Below are 19,044 nucleotides of genomic sequence, written 5' to 3' on the forward strand. Positions count from 1 at the left end.
ATCAAATCTTGGACTTTTAATGAACATTTTTCAGACATCGTAGGACCACAAATAGTGGATTTTTAATAAATATGTTTCAGACATCGAAGGACCACAAATCGTGCATTTTTAAAGAATATTTTTTCAAACAACAAAAGACCACCATTAGTGGATTTTTAAAGAATATTTTTTCAAACAACAAAAGACCACGAATCGTGGATTTTTAAAGATTATTTTTCCAAACACCAAAAGACCACAAATCGTGGATTTTTAAAGAATATTTTTTCAAACAACAAAAGATCACAAATCGTGGATTTTTAAAGAATATTTTTTCAAACGCCAAAAGACCACAAATCGTGGATTTTAAAGAATATATTTTCAAACACCAAAAGACTACAAATCGTGGATTTTTAAACAATATTTTTTCAAGCACCAAGAGACCACAAATCGTGGATTTTCAAACAATATTTTTGTAAACACCAAAAGACCACAAATCGTGGATTTTTAAACAATATTTTTTCAAACACCGAGAGACTACAAATCGTGGATTTTTAAAGAATATTTTTTCAAACACCAAAAGATCACAAATCGTGGATTTTTAAATAATATTTTTTCAAACACCAAAAGACCACAAATCGTGGATTTTTAAAGAATATTTTTTCAAACACCAAAAGACCACAAATCGTAGATTTTTAAAGAATATTTTTTCAAACACCAAAAGACCACAAATCGTGGATTTTTAAAGAATATTTTTTCAAACACCAAAAGACCACAAATCGTGGATTTTTAAAGAATATTTTTTCAAACACCAAAAGACCACAAATCGTGGATTTTTAAAGAATATTTTTTCAAACACCAAAAGACCACAAAACGTGGATTTTTAAAGAATATTTTTTCAAACACCAAAAGACCACAAATCGTGGATTTTTAAAGAATATTTTTTCAAACACCAAAAGACCACAAATCGTGGATTTTTAAAGAATATTTTTTCAAACACCAAAAGACCACAAATCGTGGATTTTTAAAGAATATTTTTTCAAACACCAAAAGACCACAAATCGTGGATTTTTAAAGAATATTTTTTCAAACACCAAAAGACCACAAATCGTGGATTTTTAAAGAATATTTTTTCAAACACCAAAAGACCACAAATCGTGGATTTTTAAAGAATATTTTTTCAAACACCAAAAGACCACAAATCGTGGATTTTTAAAGAATATTTTTTCAAACACCAAAAGACCACAAATCGTGGATTTTTAAAGAATATTTTTTCAAACACCAAAAGACCACAAATCGTGGATTTTTAAAGAATATTTTTTCAAACACCAAAAGACCACAAATCGTGGATTTTTAAAGAATATTTTTTCAAACACCAAAAGACCACAAATCGTGGATTTTTAAAGAATATTTTTTCAAACACCAAAAGACCACAAATCGTGGATTTAAAGAATATTTTTTCAAATACCAAAAGACCACAAATCGTGGATTTTTAAAGAATATTTTTTCAAACACCAGAAGACCACAAATCGTGGATTTTTAAAGAATATTTTTTCAAACACCAAAAGACCACAAATCGTGGATTTTTAAAGAATATTTTTTCAAACACCAAAAGACCACAAATCGTGGATTTTTAAAGAATATTTTTTCAAACACCAAAAGACCACAAATCGTGGATTTTTAAAGAATATTTTTTCAAACACCAAAAGACCACAAATCGTGGATTTTTAAAGAATATTTTTTCAAACACCAAAAGACCACAAATCGTGGATTTTTAAAGAATATTTTTTCAAACACCAAAAGACCACAAATCGTGGATTTTTAAAGAATATTTTTTCAAACACCAAAAGACCACAAATCGTGGATTTTTAAAGAATATTTTTTCAAACACCAAAAGACCACAAATCGTGGATTTTTAAAGAATATTTTTTCAAATACCAAAAGACCACAAATCGTGGATTTTTAAAGAATATTTTTTCAAATACCAAAAGACCACAAATCGTGGATTTTTAAAGAATATTTTTTCAAACACCAAAAGACCACAAATCGTGGATTTTTAAAGAATATTTTTTCAAACACCAAAAGACCACAAATCGTGGATTTTTAAAGAATATTTTTTCAAACACCAAAAGACCACAAATCGTGGATTTTTAAAGAATATTTTTTCAAACACCAAAAGACCACAAATCGTGGATTTTTAAAGAATATTTTTTCAAACACCAAAAGACCACAAATCGTGGATTTTTAAAGAATATTTTTTCAAACACCAAAAGACCACAAATCGTGGATTTTTAAAGAATATTTTTTCAAACACCAAAAGACCACAAATCGTGGATTTTTAAAGAATATTTTTTCAAACACCAAAAGACCACAAATCGTGGATTTTTAAAGAATATTTTTTCAAACACCAAAAGACCACAAATCGTGGATTTTTAAAGAATATTTTTTCAAACACCAAAAGACCACAAATCGTGGATTTTTAAAGAATATTTTTTCAAACACCAAAAGACCACAAATCGTGGATTTTTAAAGAATATTTTTTCAAACACCAAAAGACCACAAATCGTGGATTTTTAAAGAATATTTTTTCAAACACCAAAAGACCACAAATCGTGGATTTTTAAAGAATATTTTTTCAAACACCAAAAGACCACAAATCGTGGATTTTTAAAGAATATTTTTTCAAACACCAAAAGACCACAAATCGTGGATTTTTAAAGAATATTTTTTCAAACACCAAAAGACCACAAATCGTGGATTTTTAAAGAATATTTTTTCAAACACCAAGAGACCACAAGTCGTGGATTTTTCAAAATATTTTTTCAAACACCAAAAGGCCACAAATCGTGGATTTTTAAAGAACATTTTTTCAAACACCAAAAGGCCACAAATCGTGGATTTTTAAGAACATTTTTTCAAACACCAAAGATCACAAATCGTGAATTTTTAAAGAATATTTTTTCAAACACCAAAAGACCAAAAATCTTGGATTTTTAAAGAATATTTTTTCAAACACCAAAAGACCACAAATCGTGGATTTTTAAAGAATATTTTTTCAGACATCGAAGGACCACAAATCGTGGATTTTTAAAGAATATTTTTTCAGACATTGAAGGACCACAAATCGTGGGTTTTTAAAGAATATTTTTTTAAGCACCAAAAGACCACAAATCGTGGATTTTTAAAGAACATTTTTTTCAAACACCAAAAGGCCACAAATCTTAGATTTTTAAAGAATATTTTTTCAAGCAACAAAACACTACAAATCGTGGATTTTTAAAGAATATTTTTTCAAACATTAAAAGACCGCAAATCTTGGATTTTTAAAGAATATTTTTTCAAACACTAAAAGTCCACAAATCGTGGATTTTTATAAAATATTTTTCAAACACCAGAATACCACAAATCATGGATTTTTAAAGAATGTTTTTTCAGACATCGAAGGACCACAAATCATGGTTTTTTAAAGAATGTTTTTTCAGACATCGAAGGACCACAAATCATGGATTTTTAAAGAATATTTTTTTCAGACATCCAAGGACCACAAATCGTTGATTTTCAGACATCCAAGGACCTCAAATCGTTAATTTTTAGAGAATATTTTTTCAGACAGCGAAGGACCACAAATCGTAGATTTTTAAAGCAAACTTACCTCCAAATACATAATGGCACATCCAATAAGGGTGATTAGCAAAAATATTGGACTGGCTACTTTGAAAACTTTCACCTTACGATGATGAAACAGATATCCGGCCAAAATGCAGCAACCAACCGCACATGCCACTGAGATGGTGAGCAAAGATATTCTACAATGAAAGAAAGGTGGAAGAAAAAAATAAAAAAAAAGTTGTGATTATTTTCAGCCACACATTGATTTTACCGCGACATGCATTTCTCACGTACTACTCTACTCACCTAAAAGGCCAATTGTAATCGGCCAAACATGGTTCAGGACCTGTACACGATTCACAGCCTGGAGCACACTTCAGACAAGTGAACACTTCGGAGTAGTAATTGCTAATATTATCCTGATGTTCTTTCCAAGCAATTTCCATAATGGTGCCATTAAAACCATCTGGATGTCGAATGGAATAATAGCCGCGCTTGCACAGGCATTGATAGGCACCACGTGACCAAGTGTTGGGTGTTGCCAAAATTTTACTTGTTGTTATTGTCGGTGATTCCGAGGTGGGTAAACGATAATCGCACTTTTATTGTTGTTTTTAAAATAGTTGCCATTTTAATGGGGTGAAGGAAGAAGAGAAGAAAAGAAAAAAAAATAACAAAACACAAACGTGAGGTGAAAGGAAATTCAAATAGTTTATTCTTTTAAAGCCGTAGATGACAACATGGAGGACACTTAAGAACGTGTTTACTGGGGTGTGTTCGAATTTCAATAGAAGACTGTTTTGAAATGTTGCACAGTGGTAAGGAATGCATTTGCAGTTATTCAAATGCAATAGCCGCCAAGAATTATGGCTTGCGAAGGCATATTTCTCACAAGACATTGAATGCGCTACAGTGATCAACAAACGCTTTTTCAGGGAAGTGCTGAATCTCTTAGAAGCTCAAGTTGCTTAGAATTTTTTCCGGTATACCAATTTTCTCAAATATAAATCCTCTCCTAAACTTTGCAGTAACTGTACTTCCTACCATTTCACCAACTAACCCACTGTGCAACCATTTTTCTATTTTCACAAAAGCAAAGAAAAACTTTATCTTCCACTTTACAAACGTTAATGTAGCAGAAAATTCCACTAAACCACCATATCGACCTTGTCGACATCGGCTTCGTCATCATCTTCGCCGTTGTCTTCTTCGCCCCCGAACCACTCATTCACTACTTACCACCATTGTGTCACGATGACATTTATGCGACTTATGAAACGCTTGAATATCATTAATAAATTCTGTTGACTGGGCACTCGTGTCGACCAAATGTAGCCGCCGTGTCTGTATCTGTTGATAATTGAATCGATAGGCTACCGGTGCTTCGCATTGATTGACACGCAAACCGGTGACATCGATGTCGATGCTAACGAAACCTCGCAGACCGTGTCTTCCGTTCGGTGGTATGGCAATGCTGTACGACAGTATCCATTTGCTGAGTGAACATGAAAAATACGGATATGTCCACCAGCCTTTGTAGTAAATATTCGGTGGGCTGGGTGCAAATTTCGGTGAACGTAATGTGGGTGAGGAGCTTTCATCGGCAAACCTAAAATGAAAGAAGATGAAGTGAAAAAGGGTGGTAATGCTACATTTATATTAAGTGATTCATTAAAGATATAAACATATTAAAGACAAAGGTGGGTTATAAACCTGCACTATAAATATAAGGGAAGAAAGCACATTGTGGAGTTCAATAGGGGAGTACTTCTCAAGGATTTTAAAATCTTCCATCATGAGTTTAAAGGATATTTTTGAAGGATTATCAGACATCTGCAAATGTTTTAATAACTATGATATGTGAATTTTCATTTGGAATGTTCATACACTTTCTTAAGAAGGCATGATATCATAACAAAATAAATGTGACACAATTTATTATAGCTGTCATGATATAAAGCACCATTTGTTTGCGGATTTGTAGTTAATGGGAGGTTAAAACACCTGTTACAATTTGGTTAAAAGCAACAATTTTTCAACTTCAGTTTGTTCTGCGCCGATGTGACGACCATTGGAGATAAGTACGATCAGAAAAATGTTATATAAGCCGATAGCTTTAGTTGCTTGTGCTTTTTATACCCTCAGCCTTTAGGCTAAAGAGGGTATTTACACTTTGATACGACCAAAAATGTGCCTCATCGAAATAATGGTTTTAGACCCCAAGTATGTTTGTACGATATCCGTTTCAGACAATTTTGATTAGATCTAGCAATGTCCGTCCGTCTGTCTGTCTGTCTGTCTGTCTGGCTGGCTGGCTGGTGCGCACGATAACTCTCGAACGGATCAATCGATTCGGTTGAAATTTTGGGTATCGAAATATTTTGTCCAGATTCGATTTAAGTTCGAAGATGGGACATATAGGTTCACTCCTTCAGGTACCTCCCCCACAAATGTTCAAAAATTGTCGCACAACTTGTGCGCACGATAACTCTTGTAGGAAATAACCGATTTGGTCCATACTTTGAACATCGTGTAATTTCTACCAAACTTAGATGAGGTTCCAATATGGACTCAATCGGTCCACACCTTCGGGTACCTCCCACACAAAATTTCGGAAAAGTTCAGTTTAGGACCTGGTCTCGAATCGCTTTGATTTTTGTTTACGCAAGTTGTATTCGCTGTCCTCTTTACGACGATGTAAGTTTCATTAGGGGCAAGTCCACACTTCCTGAGAAAATAGCCTGAAAGTTACAAAAAAACCCTATGACACCGTGTGTAGTGGTTGGAGCGCAAGATAACTCTAGAACGGATCTGCCGATTCGTTCCAAAATTTTGCTTTCGTAATATTTTGTCCAAACTTAGTTCAAGTTCAAAGATGGATTATATCGGTCCACTCCTTCCGGTACCTCCCCTACAAAAGGTCGAAAATGTTCGGAAAATTTGTGCGTACGATAACTCTTGAAGGGAGTGACCGATGTAATCCATACTTTGCACATCCTAATATATCTACCAGATATAGATCGGGTTCGAATATGGACTATATTTATCTACTCGTTCTAGTACCTCTCACACAAAATTTCGGATAAGTTCACTTTAAGACCTGCTCTCGAATCACTTTGATTTTTGTTGAAGCGATTTGCATTCTCTACCTCCATTACGACGGTAAAAGTTTTTTCAGTGGCAAGACCATATTTCTTGCGAAAACAGCCCGAAAGGTGTAAAAAACCCCTATGTCACCATATATGGCGGTCGGAGAGCACGATAACTCTCGAACTGTTTAACCGGTTTGGTCCAACATTTGGTCTTAGTAACTTAGTTTCGTGAGACAATACCGGTCCACAACTTCCGGTACTTCTCCCCAATGTTTAAAAAATGTCACTAAAATGATAGGACGATAACACTTGGATGGGCAACCAATTTGGTCCAAACTTTGGATCTCCAAATATTTTGTCAAAATTTAGTTTAACTTCTAAAATGGCCCATATCGTTCCTCCCCGACAAAGGTTCAACATTTGTGTCTTAGTGCAGTTAATTCCTAATCCACCTTTTTTTCCAAAAAGCGCCACAAAATTCTGAAGAGACCTTAATTACATTCGATCTGTCCGTAGGTAAAGGTTTCACTTCACATTGGCTGAGGGTATATATCTGTCGGCAAAGCCGACTGACACTTTTTTACTTGTTTTATTATAATTTTATTGTAATTTTTAATGTATTTTAAGAGCCCTGACTGATAGACTTCGCAGCGGCAAAAACAGTGTAGTTAGCACCAAACATCTCGAGATTCATAACCAGATCAAATCATATTGATTACATTGTGACAGACGGAAGACATCGTTGCGAGGATCACTTTCTGGTTGCATCAACGGTACGAACCCTACTAAACATGCCAAAGTTGTAAGATGCAATTACAAGAGATAACAGCAGCATTCTCCACTCAACTTGGCCAGTTGCTTCATGAGAGCACTGCTTGTTCTGGTAACATAACAGCGCGTAGTCAAGGTATTGCCACTTCATGCAATCAGTCTCAAAAGCCACTCTTGAAGAGAGGAGAAATGGGTTTTCTCAAGAAAAAAGAGAGAAAATATAATTCTACCAAATAGAAAGACAAACTGGTGGCTTTGCTACAGGCACAGATACCGATAGTGTGCTCAGGTCATGGAAATAACATTTTTCAAACCTTTGGAATCGAATACTAACTAAGACGACCTTTAAATAGAGTTGTGTAGTTCCGAACTAGTTTCAAGGAACTATTCCGGACAAGGAACTATTGGAACTATATCCGGCTCTTTCATTTGTATAGTTCCTTTAGTTCATATAGTTCCAGCTGTGCATGTAATTCCTTTCATTTGTATAATTCATTTTCTTTATCTAATTTCACACTCACTTCGATCTTTCACGTTCATTTCCTTCATCAGATTCGACCACATTGTTAAATAAACGTAAATCACATCCTCGTCGGAAAATATACTGAATTCTTTTGCTAATGAGCAGCATCACCACAGCACAATATAAAGGAAATCAAAAACCTCATTTTGAAAAAGTGTCCGATTTCACTCAGAAATCCCCATAGATTCTTCATTAGGATAAAATTCTGAGTCGAAAGAGCAATGTCCGTCTGTTGTAACCACTCTGGCGTCCACAATAATTGAGCTAGAACGCTATATTTGTTGCAGATCGAAGATGGGCCCACGTTTTGGTATAACCCCCATATCTCCCCCTGTCTCCCGATTTTCGGTATTTTGAGCATTTTAGCTACATTTTTCAAGTAAACTAGCTGTAATTTGACATTTGAGGTTCTCTGTAGTTAGAAAAATTTCCACCAACAATTTTCAACAAAGGTCCATGTTTTGGTATAGCCTCCATATAACGGTACCTCCCGATTTTCGATATTTTGAGGATTTTTGCTAAAATTTTTAACGGACCTTGCTGTAATTTGACATTTGAGGTTCTCAGTGGCGACGAAACTTATTCACTACAAATCGTCAACATAAGTCAATGGTTTGGTATCTCGGCACCTCCCGATTTTCGGTATTTTGATGGTCTTAACTACATTGTTTGACTGAACTACCCGTAATTTGACATTTTAGGTTCCCTACAGTTACACAACTTTTTCTCCAAAAATTGTCAAGATAGGTCCACACTTTGATATAGCCCCCATATTAGGGTACCACCTGATTGACTAAATTTGTATACCCTCCACCATAATATGAAGGGTATAATTAAATTTGTCATTCCGTTTGTAACACATCGAAATATTCAGCGGAGACCCTATAAAGTATATATATTCGCGATCAGGGTAAAATTCTATGTCGATATAACCATGTCCGTCTTTCCGTCCGTCCGTCTGTTGAAATCAAGATACAGCTCGCAATTTTTAAGATAGAGCTTTGTAATTTGGTATATAAGTTTCTATTACTCCTAGGATGTTTGGTATTGCAAATAGGCTATATCGGTCCACTTTTTGATATAGCCCCATAGAACGGTACCTCCCAATTTTCGGTATTTTGAAGGTTGTGGCACAATAATCCACCGATATGGCTGAAATTTGGTATTTAGTCTTCGTAGGAGGTATGAAACTTTCCACCTGAAATTTGTCGGTATAGGTCTACGACTTTATATAGCCCTCATAGAACGGTACCCCCGATATTCGGTATTTTAAAGGTTGCGGCCAAAATAATCCACCGAAATGGTTGAAATTTGGTATTTAGTCTTCATTTGGGGTATAAAGCTTTCCATAAGAAATTTGTCGGAATAAGTCCACGCCTTCATATAGTCCCCACTGAACAGTACCTCCCGATTTTCGGTATTTTGAAGCTTTTAGCCTCATTATCACACCGAAATGACTGAAAAGGTCAAAAAGTCATAACCCTAGTATAAACCCTCGTTAGTCTAAATCAAGACTGTTTGACATACGATCATATGTTGTGATGTTTACAGTAACTTGAAACAATTACTTTGCAAAAATTGGAATTTACTTGTGACCATTTTCGTTCGATCATTTTTCACAAATTTTGACGTGGATAAAACTGGTTTAATGAATTCAATCGTGGTCGACACTCGCTAAAAAACGAAGGTCGCGTGGGTCGTCCAAAAACGAAAGTTGTTCAAGGAAGAAGCACTTCAAAGCAAACGATCGCCTGTTTTTTTCGGCGAAACTGACCATGTCGCTATTAAACGGCTTGAGAAACGTAGGACGGTTAATTCTTAGTGTTACACTACAATTTGTTTGCCTGAATTCTCCTGAGAAATTCGAAAAACGAACAAGATTGTGCACCATAATAATGTGTGCTCTCTCAATTCAAACCAGGGCATACTGGTCGAAACCACCTACATATATAGTGTCGAAAGTCAAAAAACTATAAAATTGCGAAATATTTTGCATTGTATCGATTACATACTCTCTGGTGACTAATATTTTGTTTTTACTTTGTTGTTGTTGTAAATATTCTCTCAGCTATTCACTATCCAATGCAAGAAATGTTGCTGCATCAGATTCTAAGAAAATTGTTGCAAAATATCTTACTTCATATTTGCTTAATTGATAAATAAATTCTTAAAATAAATGAAAAAAAAGATCGGCTTAACCACCCGTGAAACGTAGCGTAATGGTTGAATGTGTGGGACTTCGGTAGACTCCTAATTTTTCAATGTATATAATAGGTCTAACAAGCTCAACTCGAAAGAGAATTAAACCGACAAATTAAATTGGACTAATTGTCTGCAAATAGACGCAAATCTTGCTGATAAAAGTATGTAAATGTAGCTTAGTAGTTTGGTATAAAAATCTTACCATGGATACATTGATGATGGCTTTTTAGCAACTTGTAGGCCTTCTTCTTCGAAACGTTGCAGTTCTCCATTTCTGTCATGATTCTTTTTGATCCACCACACATACGACTGTACAGATCCGTTTGTTATATTGAGGGCCAATATTCTGGCACCAGTTGTGTGTTCATCACTCAGCAAACCTTTGGCCAGGGCATCTGATAAGCCTGAAAAAAATTTAAACAAAAACTTGGTTTTAGATTTACATAGTTAAAGAGGTGAGTAAATCAAAAAGGAGAAACATACTCGTATACACTACATATAGTAGATTAGAGACAAATTTGCCGATAACCAAGTTATTCCTGACACTCTAATGATGCCCTGCTTTAATCTGTTAGTCACTGTTTCCCTTTATCAATATTTCGATACTACATGTATACGTTGTTTGAATTACATAGGAAGATCTTTAGCATTCTTTCCTTTAATCCGTTCTTTATTTTTTTACGCAATGCATTCTGGTGTTGTGTTTTACTTCAGGAAAGTTTATGAATATGGTTGCAATAACAACAGAATTCTGAAGCATCTGAAATTGGTTCTCCTCGAAATTACCTTTTCCAAACCTAATGCTGAATAAGCCACAAATTTTTCCCTAGTCTTGTTTGACGTCAATGAAGTTCTGTTATTTGTAAAAAATATCTAGTCTCGTACTGCACATGTTTTGTTTTTCCACGTAGTTATAACAACAGGAAGCCGTTGCTGTCATATTCAAAACATGAATTATAATCATAACAATAATAATAATATTTACGTATTTTCCGACTAACCAGTGACGCACACGAAGATTTAAAGGATTCATAGACCACTTGGTGACCATTGTTCACAAAACACGTGGTTCTGGGCCAAGTATTTTGTTTTGCTTGTACACGTGTACAGGCATGTTCTGTTGTTGTATTTGTTTGTGTTTTATGTCAATATTAGATTTATGGTAAAGAAAATTTTGAATTAGAGTAAGTAGGCTTTGCCTTAACCCAATGCAATGGAAACAAACAGGATAAATGCTTGCAAAAGAAAGTATGCATGCAAAATAAAAATATGTATTGGACTCTTCATTGGCTTTATGACAATACTCAAATCTAAGTTTATGTACATAAACAATTTTTAACTTCGAGTTGTGGGTAAATCAGCGGAATTATATTCATACTAGCAGATCCGAGTCCGCGTTGCTGGCACGTCGTTTTGTTATACCCTACACCACCATGTGGGGAGGGTATTATAAGTTGGTTTTGGCCAAAACGTTTGTAAAGGTAAGGTCACATTAGGCTAATATTTGCTCCAGCGTCCGGCAGTGTGCGCTTACTGAGAGCAAGTGAGCGTAAATAATGCATTGTAATTTATGCTTACTTGCTCTCAGTAAGCGCACACTGATTGATGTCTCGACGAGCTAAATATATCTGGCTATGTTTGTCCGTCCCTCCGTCCGTCCGTCTGTCCATCTAAACCTTGTAATCACGGTACAGGTCGCAATTTTGATCGGATTGATTATAGTGATGGTCGGATAATATTCAAGGGTCAAAATGGTAAAAAAACTTATTTGGAGAAAAAGTCAGCGTTTTACTCCAAATCGAATATCTCTGCTTCTAGAAGGTGTATACCAAAAGCAAAAGCCACAGTGTTAAACAGAACGAGGAGTGCTTTCATTAAGCAATTGGACCAGTTGAGTGGAATATGCTGAGGGTATCTGTTGTGATTGCAGCTTATCGATGTCCAACTTCCGAGTTGTATCTATGCCTTTGCTACAACAAGGTAGTGATCCGTGTCGATGTTTGCTCTGATTTCTTTGATTTTTGGTCTGGGTTTCACCAGATTGCCGTAATAAGTACAGTCTCATTCCGTTGTCCGATGTTTCACTGTGAATTTCCCAACTGTTGGGCCAAAGATGTTCTCCTTTCCATTGTGAGCATTATAATCGCCTAGAATTATTTTAATGAAATGGCCAGGACATCGGTCCTGTGTGTTTTCTAAGCGTTCTTAAACTATATCTTTGTTCTGCTCGCCCCTATCCCCAGTCGTCGCATGAGCGCAAAAACGACTGATGTTGAAAAATGTAGCTTTTATCCGAATTGTAGCAAGTCTTTCATTCACCGGGGTGAAACTGGAGACCAGACTAAATACAAATTCGCAACCAAACTCATGCTCTTTATCATGACAGCTATAATACAATGTGTCGCCTTTAGGTGTTGTTTTCTTTCTCAATCCGTCGTATTTTGCACATACATTTCCCGGTGGGTACTGTACTGTACCTTCTCAACAAAGAGCCCGAACATTCTTAAAAAGTTTGCAGGTATCATCAAAAAAATCTTCGATCATTCAGCTCAACTTCAACAAGAAATTAATAAAAGTTGGCTGGTTTTTTCCTCTTTGTCTTCGTTGGTTCAGAGTAGGATGTTTTTTTATTAGGGTGGTCGGGGCATTCAGTTTTTATCGTTCTTATCGCTGGACCAGTTAGTTCGGATGTTAAAGACAGTTCCCAAGTGACACAGCGGAAAGGTCAGTGTCCACTTCAGACGAAAAAGGGACGAATATAAGTCCTGGAGATAAGTTCTTCGGAGACCCTATAAAGTAATCTTGAACAGCATAAAATTCTAATTTGATATAACGATGTTCGTCTGTCTTTTGAAACCCAGATACAGCTCGAAATTTTAAGATAGAACGGCACCCCCGATTGTCAGTATATTGAAGGTTACAGCTTTGGTATTTAGTTTTCGTCGTGGGCATAAAACTTTCCACCTGAAATTTTTCGGTATAGGTCCACGTCTTCATATAGCCTCCATAGAGCAGTACATCCCAATTTTCGGTATTTTGAAGGTTGTGGCCACAATATCCCACCGAAATGGCTGAAATTTGGTGTTTGGTCTTTCTTTGGGGCATAAAACTTTTCACCTAAAAGTTGTCGGTATAGGTTCAAGTCTTTATATAACCCCTATAGAATGGTACTTTCCGATTTTCGGTATTTTGAAGGTTGTGGCCGAAATATACCACCGAAATGGCTGAAATTTTGTGTTTGGTCTTCGTTGGGGGCAAAAAACTTTCCACCGCAAATTTGTCGGTACGGGTCCACGTCTTAATATGGCCTCAATATCCTACCAAAATGGCTGAAATTTGGTGTTTGGTCTTCATTGGGTATATAAAACTGAAATTTGCCATTTAGCTAGACGTCTTCATATAGACCCCATTGAACGGTACCTCCCGATTTTCGGTATTTTGAAGGTTGTGGCCTCAATATCACACCGAAATGACTGAAATTTGGTATTTAGCATTTCATGGGTGTATAAAATATTCCAGAATAGACCTATCAGTATAGGTCCATCTCATCATATAACCCCCACAGAATCGTACCTCCCGATTTTCAGTATTTCGCAGGTTGTGCCCTCAATATCCCACTGAAATGACTGAAATTTGGTATTTAATATTCCATGGGTGTATAAAATATTCCAAAAGAGAATTATCAGTATAGTTCCACCTCTTTATATAGCCCCCACAGAATCGTTGGGGTATAAAACTTACCACCTGAAATTTGTCGGTATTGACATACGTCTTCTATAGCCCCTCCCAATTTCAGTTATGAACGTTTTTTTATACACTCAGCTTTTAGCCTAGAAATACCTCATCGAAATAACAGTTTTCGACCCAAGTATGTTTGGACGAAATTCGTTTCAGACAATTTTGAGTCGATTTAGCCATGTCCGTCCGTATGTCTGTCTGGCTAGCTGGTGCACACGACAACTCCCGATCGGATCAACCGATTCGAACCAAATCCTCCCCCACAAAAGTTCAAAATTTTTCTGTAAAATGTTGTGAACGATAACTGTGGAAGGCAGCAATCGATTCGGTCCGCACATCCTATTATTCCTTCCAGATATAGATCGGTTTCGAATACGGCCTATATCGGTCCACTCCATGGGGTACCTCCCACATAAAATTCGGATAAAGTGAAGTTTAAGAGCTCCTCTCGGATCGTTTTGAAATTTTTTCAGTGGGTTGTCTTACGGTTTTCTTTACCGTTGCAACGGTGGCAAAACTTCTCTGCAAGTGGTGTCTTATAACACGCCGCTCGGACTCGGCGAAAAACTGTAGCAGGTCAAGTTTGAAGATGGACTGTATCGGTACACGGTTTCGTATAGCCCCATTTTCGGTATTTTCCGAATTTTAGCTAAATTTTTGGTCCGAACTACCTATAATATAACATTTTAGGTTCCCAATGGTCACAAAACATCACCACAAAAAAAAATTTCAACATAGGTCCATGTTTTGGTATAGCCTACATATAACGGTACCTCCCTATTTTCAGTATTTTGAGGATTTTAGTTACATTTTTGGCCGAACTACCTTTAATTTAAGATTTGAGGATCGTAATGGTCACAAAACATCTCCACAAAAAATTTTCAACTAAGGTCCATGTTTTGGTATAGCCCACATATAACGGTACCTCCCGATTTTTGATATTTTAGCTACATTTTCAGGCCGTACTACCAATTGTATTCAACATTGTATTGTATTTCAACATTTGAGCTTATTCCCAGTTGTCAAAAAATATCTCCACCAAAAATTGTCAACATAGGTCCATGTTTTGGTATAGCCCCCATATAACGGTACCTCCCGATTTTCAGTATTTTGAGGATCGTAGCAACAATTTTAACCGAACTAGCTTTAATTTGACATTTGTAGTTCCCAATGGTCACGAAACTTCTCCCCTAAAAATCGTCAACATTGTCCTATGTTTTGGTATAGCCCCCTTATAACCGTACCTCCCGATTTTTTGGTTTTTGATGATTTTAGCTACAATTTTTAACCGACCTAGCTGTAATTTGACATTTGAGGCTCCCAGTTGTCACAAAACGTTTTCACTAAAAATTTTCAATATAGTTCCACTTTTTGGTGTACGTCCCGATTTTCGGTATTTTGAGCATTTCAGCTGTATTTCTTGACCGAACTTGCTGGAACGTGAAGTTGCTATTGGTCTCCACCAAAAGACCATAGACCTATGTTTTGGTGTTTTGAGCAAGTTTTGGCAAGATTTTTTGACGGAACCAACCGAAATTTGACATTTGAGGCTTTCTGCCGTCACGAAACTTGCCAACAAAAATTCTATTGTTTTGATATAGCCTCCCATATAACGGTTCCTACCGATTTTCGGTATTTTGAGTGTTTAAGCTACATGTTTGACAGAACTACCCGTAATTTGACATTTAAGGTTCCCTGCGTTCACAAAACTTTTCCACCAAAAATTTTCAACATAGGTCTACATTTTGTTGTAACCCCCATATAAAGGTACTGATTGAACACATTTTGTTCTTGGATTAGATTAGGTTTGGTGTATCCGTGGTCGAAAAATTTTTGCACCTAAAATTGTTCCATTTTAAGAATTTTTAAGAATATTATATGGTGGAGGGTATAAAAGGCCAACAAACAAAAATTCTATTGTTTTGATATAGCCTCCCATATAACGGTTCCTACCGATTTTCGGTATTTTGAGTGTTTAAGCTACATGTTTGACAGAACTACCCGTAATTTGACATTTAAGGTTCCCTGCGTTCACAAAACTTTTCCACCAAAAATTTTCAACATAGGTCTACATTTTGTTGTAACCCCCATATAAAGGTACTGATTGAACACATTTTGTTCTTGGATTAGATTAGGTTTGGTGTATCCGTGGTCGAAAAATTTTTGCACCTAAAATTGTTCCATTTTAAGAATTTTTAAGAATATTATATGGTGGAGGGTATAAAAGGTTCGGCTCGGCCGAACATAACACCGTTTTTACTTGTTCTACATTAAATTTGTTTCTCTTCCATTTAAAAATCTTTCTTAATGTTCCTTTCAAAAATTAACTCTCAGTTCAGCATTCAACAACATTTTCGCCACAAAATCTATAAAACATTCATAAATCTTCCTGCCATCGTAACTTTTTGTTTTTACCACACTTACCTCCATGTCTGATGATGCCAACTTCTTGTAGTATGGATGCAACCAAATCAGCCTTTTGTCTTGAACTTTCATAACGTTCAGAATTTATGGGAACTTGTAGTGGACGATATAGTGTCGATATACATAATGTGCCCAAATTTTCGGTGGCAATGTCATGGACAGTTACTAGAGATTGTTGAATAGCTTCCTGCAAAGTGAAGAAAAGGTAAAAAACATCAACATCAAAACACAAAAACAATAAATAAGGAAAAAAAACAAACTTTTATCTTGTTTACACTTATACACAGACACATACGTACACAAACACATATACACTCATTTAAACTCTTACAAATGACCTGAAATGAATGATGTTGTGGTATTTTCATCTTTCATTTATTTTCATTTTCATGCGAAGCGAGAAGTTTGTCAAAATGCCAATAAAAAGTTTTTCTTCATTTCTCTTTGTCGTTGTGTTTGCTTTGCATTGCTTTTGTTGTTATTGCCGGCAATTACGTTAATTGCTGTTTATGATAAATTATACTTCAAACTTACAGTTCGTTGATTTTGTTATAACCGGCAAAATAACATTAAATAAACGTCGAGAGAGGGAAAAACGGGGGTAGGGTTCCGTTGTCGTAATATCTTTAGTCGGAAACACTTTGTTTTTAATCCTCGGGAATAATGATACGGCAATTTGTTATAAAAAGTGTGTTGTTTTCAGGATTTTGATAGTTTTTTATGACAGCCCGGTGGACCTGCCCATGAAATTAATATTTTATACCGACCACCATAATTTGGAAGGTATATTTATCTTTGCCATTCCGTTTGTAACAAATCGAAATATCAGTCATAGACCATATAAAGTATATAAGATAGAGCTCTATAATTTGGTACAGTAGTTTCTATTACACCTGGGATATTTAGTATTGAAAATGGGTTATATCAGTTCAATTTTTTATATAGACGGTATCTCCCGACCTACGGAATTTTGAAGGTTGTGTTCCCAATATCGCACCGAAATGGCTGAAATTTGGTATTTAGTCTTCGTTGGGGGTATATAACTTTCCAACTGAAATTTGTTGGTATCGGTCCACGTCTTCATATAGTCCCGATAGGACGATCCCTCCCGATTTTCAGTATTTTGAAGGTCTCATCGTCATTATCATACCGAAATGGATGACATTTGGTATTTAGTCTTCGATGTGGGTATAAAATATTTTTCAGTATGGGTCCACATTTGCATATCGCTCATTTACTCAAAGAGTGACACATCTCAAAAAATTGTTTTTCGAGAAAAACGCGTTTTAAATTGTCGATTAAAATTTGACTTCTCTACTTGAATAGATTATTACACAAAAACTAAAATAACAATTTGACCATATTTTGGAAACAGCTAGCCAGATAACAGTGCTAAATTTCTGTGCAAGATCAAGCACAATTTGAAGAGTTTTAGTGCTTCATATTTTTCTATGGGGCTTTAAAACTTTCCCCCAGAAATTTGTCCATTTCTTCATATATTCCCATTTGAACTCTACCTCCCGATTTTTGGTATTTTGAAGGTTGTAGCTTGGCTTAAAAACATTTCCCCAGAAATTTGTCAGCATAGGTCCATTTCTTAATATAGCCCCCATAGAACTCTACCTCCCGTTTTTCAGTATTTTTAAGGTTTTAGCCACATTACCTTACGGAAAATGCAGAAATTTGGTGTTTTGTCTTCTTTGGAGCTACGAAACTTGTTCCCAGAAATTTCACGATTTGATATAGCACAATGGTTACACCAATTTTCGGTATATTCAAGGTAAAATTCCGGATATAGCCGTGTTGTTATACAACATTCCTGCGGAGAATTGTCGGTATGCTCTTGGTGATGTAGTTCTGCTTGCGCGGGAAACTTTGGTCCCATAAACCAATATAGCAGGGCAGTTAAAAATATGAAGCCTGATCTCCTGAGGTCTAACTTATATGACAGAGGGCCTCGTGTGGTCTTCTACAAACAAATGATGGTCTATTGAGGTATTCTTTAGACAACAGACGATGGTCACCTATACACAACATAAGACCTCTTGTGGTCTTCTATAAAGCAAAGGAGACTTTTTGGGGACTTCTATCTCTAAAACTCAACGAGTTACAGCCAGAGTTGCCGACAGTTTTTGATCTGAAATGGTCAAAAAAATCGTCAATAAAATTTGGAAAATCGTCAACATGTTCCAAAACTACGTTTGAATACCGTTTTGTGCCATTTTTTTGCTGATAGTAATGGCTATGAGACTAACAACATTAGATATACAACCCACAGCAATAAATCTAACACAATCTCACTTAAATACCGCTATAAACAGCAGCTATCACAAGGTGGGTTCCAATTGCCAGTTTTGAATAAAGTTTTGCTCAAATATCGCTTGCTCGACAATGTGACCGTCCGTGTTGTCGATCATCCTCATACATTTTACATTTTGAATAACTGACTGGCCGCTTAAAGTGGGCATAAGTAGGATGTTAATCAGGCGTACAGAAATAAGGCCGCATAAAATAACACCCCAAATTAAAAGTGGAAATTGCCCCCAAACAGATATATGGAAAACAACAACAAAACTTTTGGGGCCTATTTCATTCAGCTGTTGGGGCCAATTTGTCTTCACAACAAGTAAATCGAAAATTTGAAAATCAAATTGGGGTCTAAATAATATTGGGGTCCAATTGCTTTTTTCATTGAGGCCTTTTTGCACA

At 35.9% G+C, this 19,044-nt stretch overlaps 1 protein-coding gene across 1 annotated transcript in view; it reads right to left on the minus strand.

Moving 5' to 3' along the window:
- Positions 1-19,044, minus strand: part of LOC141394696 (probable G-protein coupled receptor CG31760) — a 262,519-nt gene that overhangs the window by 26,855 nt on the left and 216,620 nt on the right. The window contains 5 exon segments of the mRNA XM_073969480.1: positions 3,629-3,782; positions 3,892-4,184; positions 4,825-5,194; positions 10,376-10,577; positions 16,336-16,522. Of these exon segments, the coding sequence (XP_073825581.1) occupies positions 3,629-3,782; positions 3,892-4,184; positions 4,825-5,194; positions 10,376-10,577; positions 16,336-16,522 (1,206 nt within the window).

Source organism: Musca autumnalis, unplaced genomic scaffold (genome assembly GCF_047663935.1).
Source record: "Musca autumnalis isolate F117 unplaced genomic scaffold, ASM4766393v1 scaffold_2, whole genome shotgun sequence".
In the NCBI taxonomy this organism is placed as follows: domain Eukaryota; kingdom Metazoa; phylum Arthropoda; class Insecta; order Diptera; family Muscidae; genus Musca; species Musca autumnalis.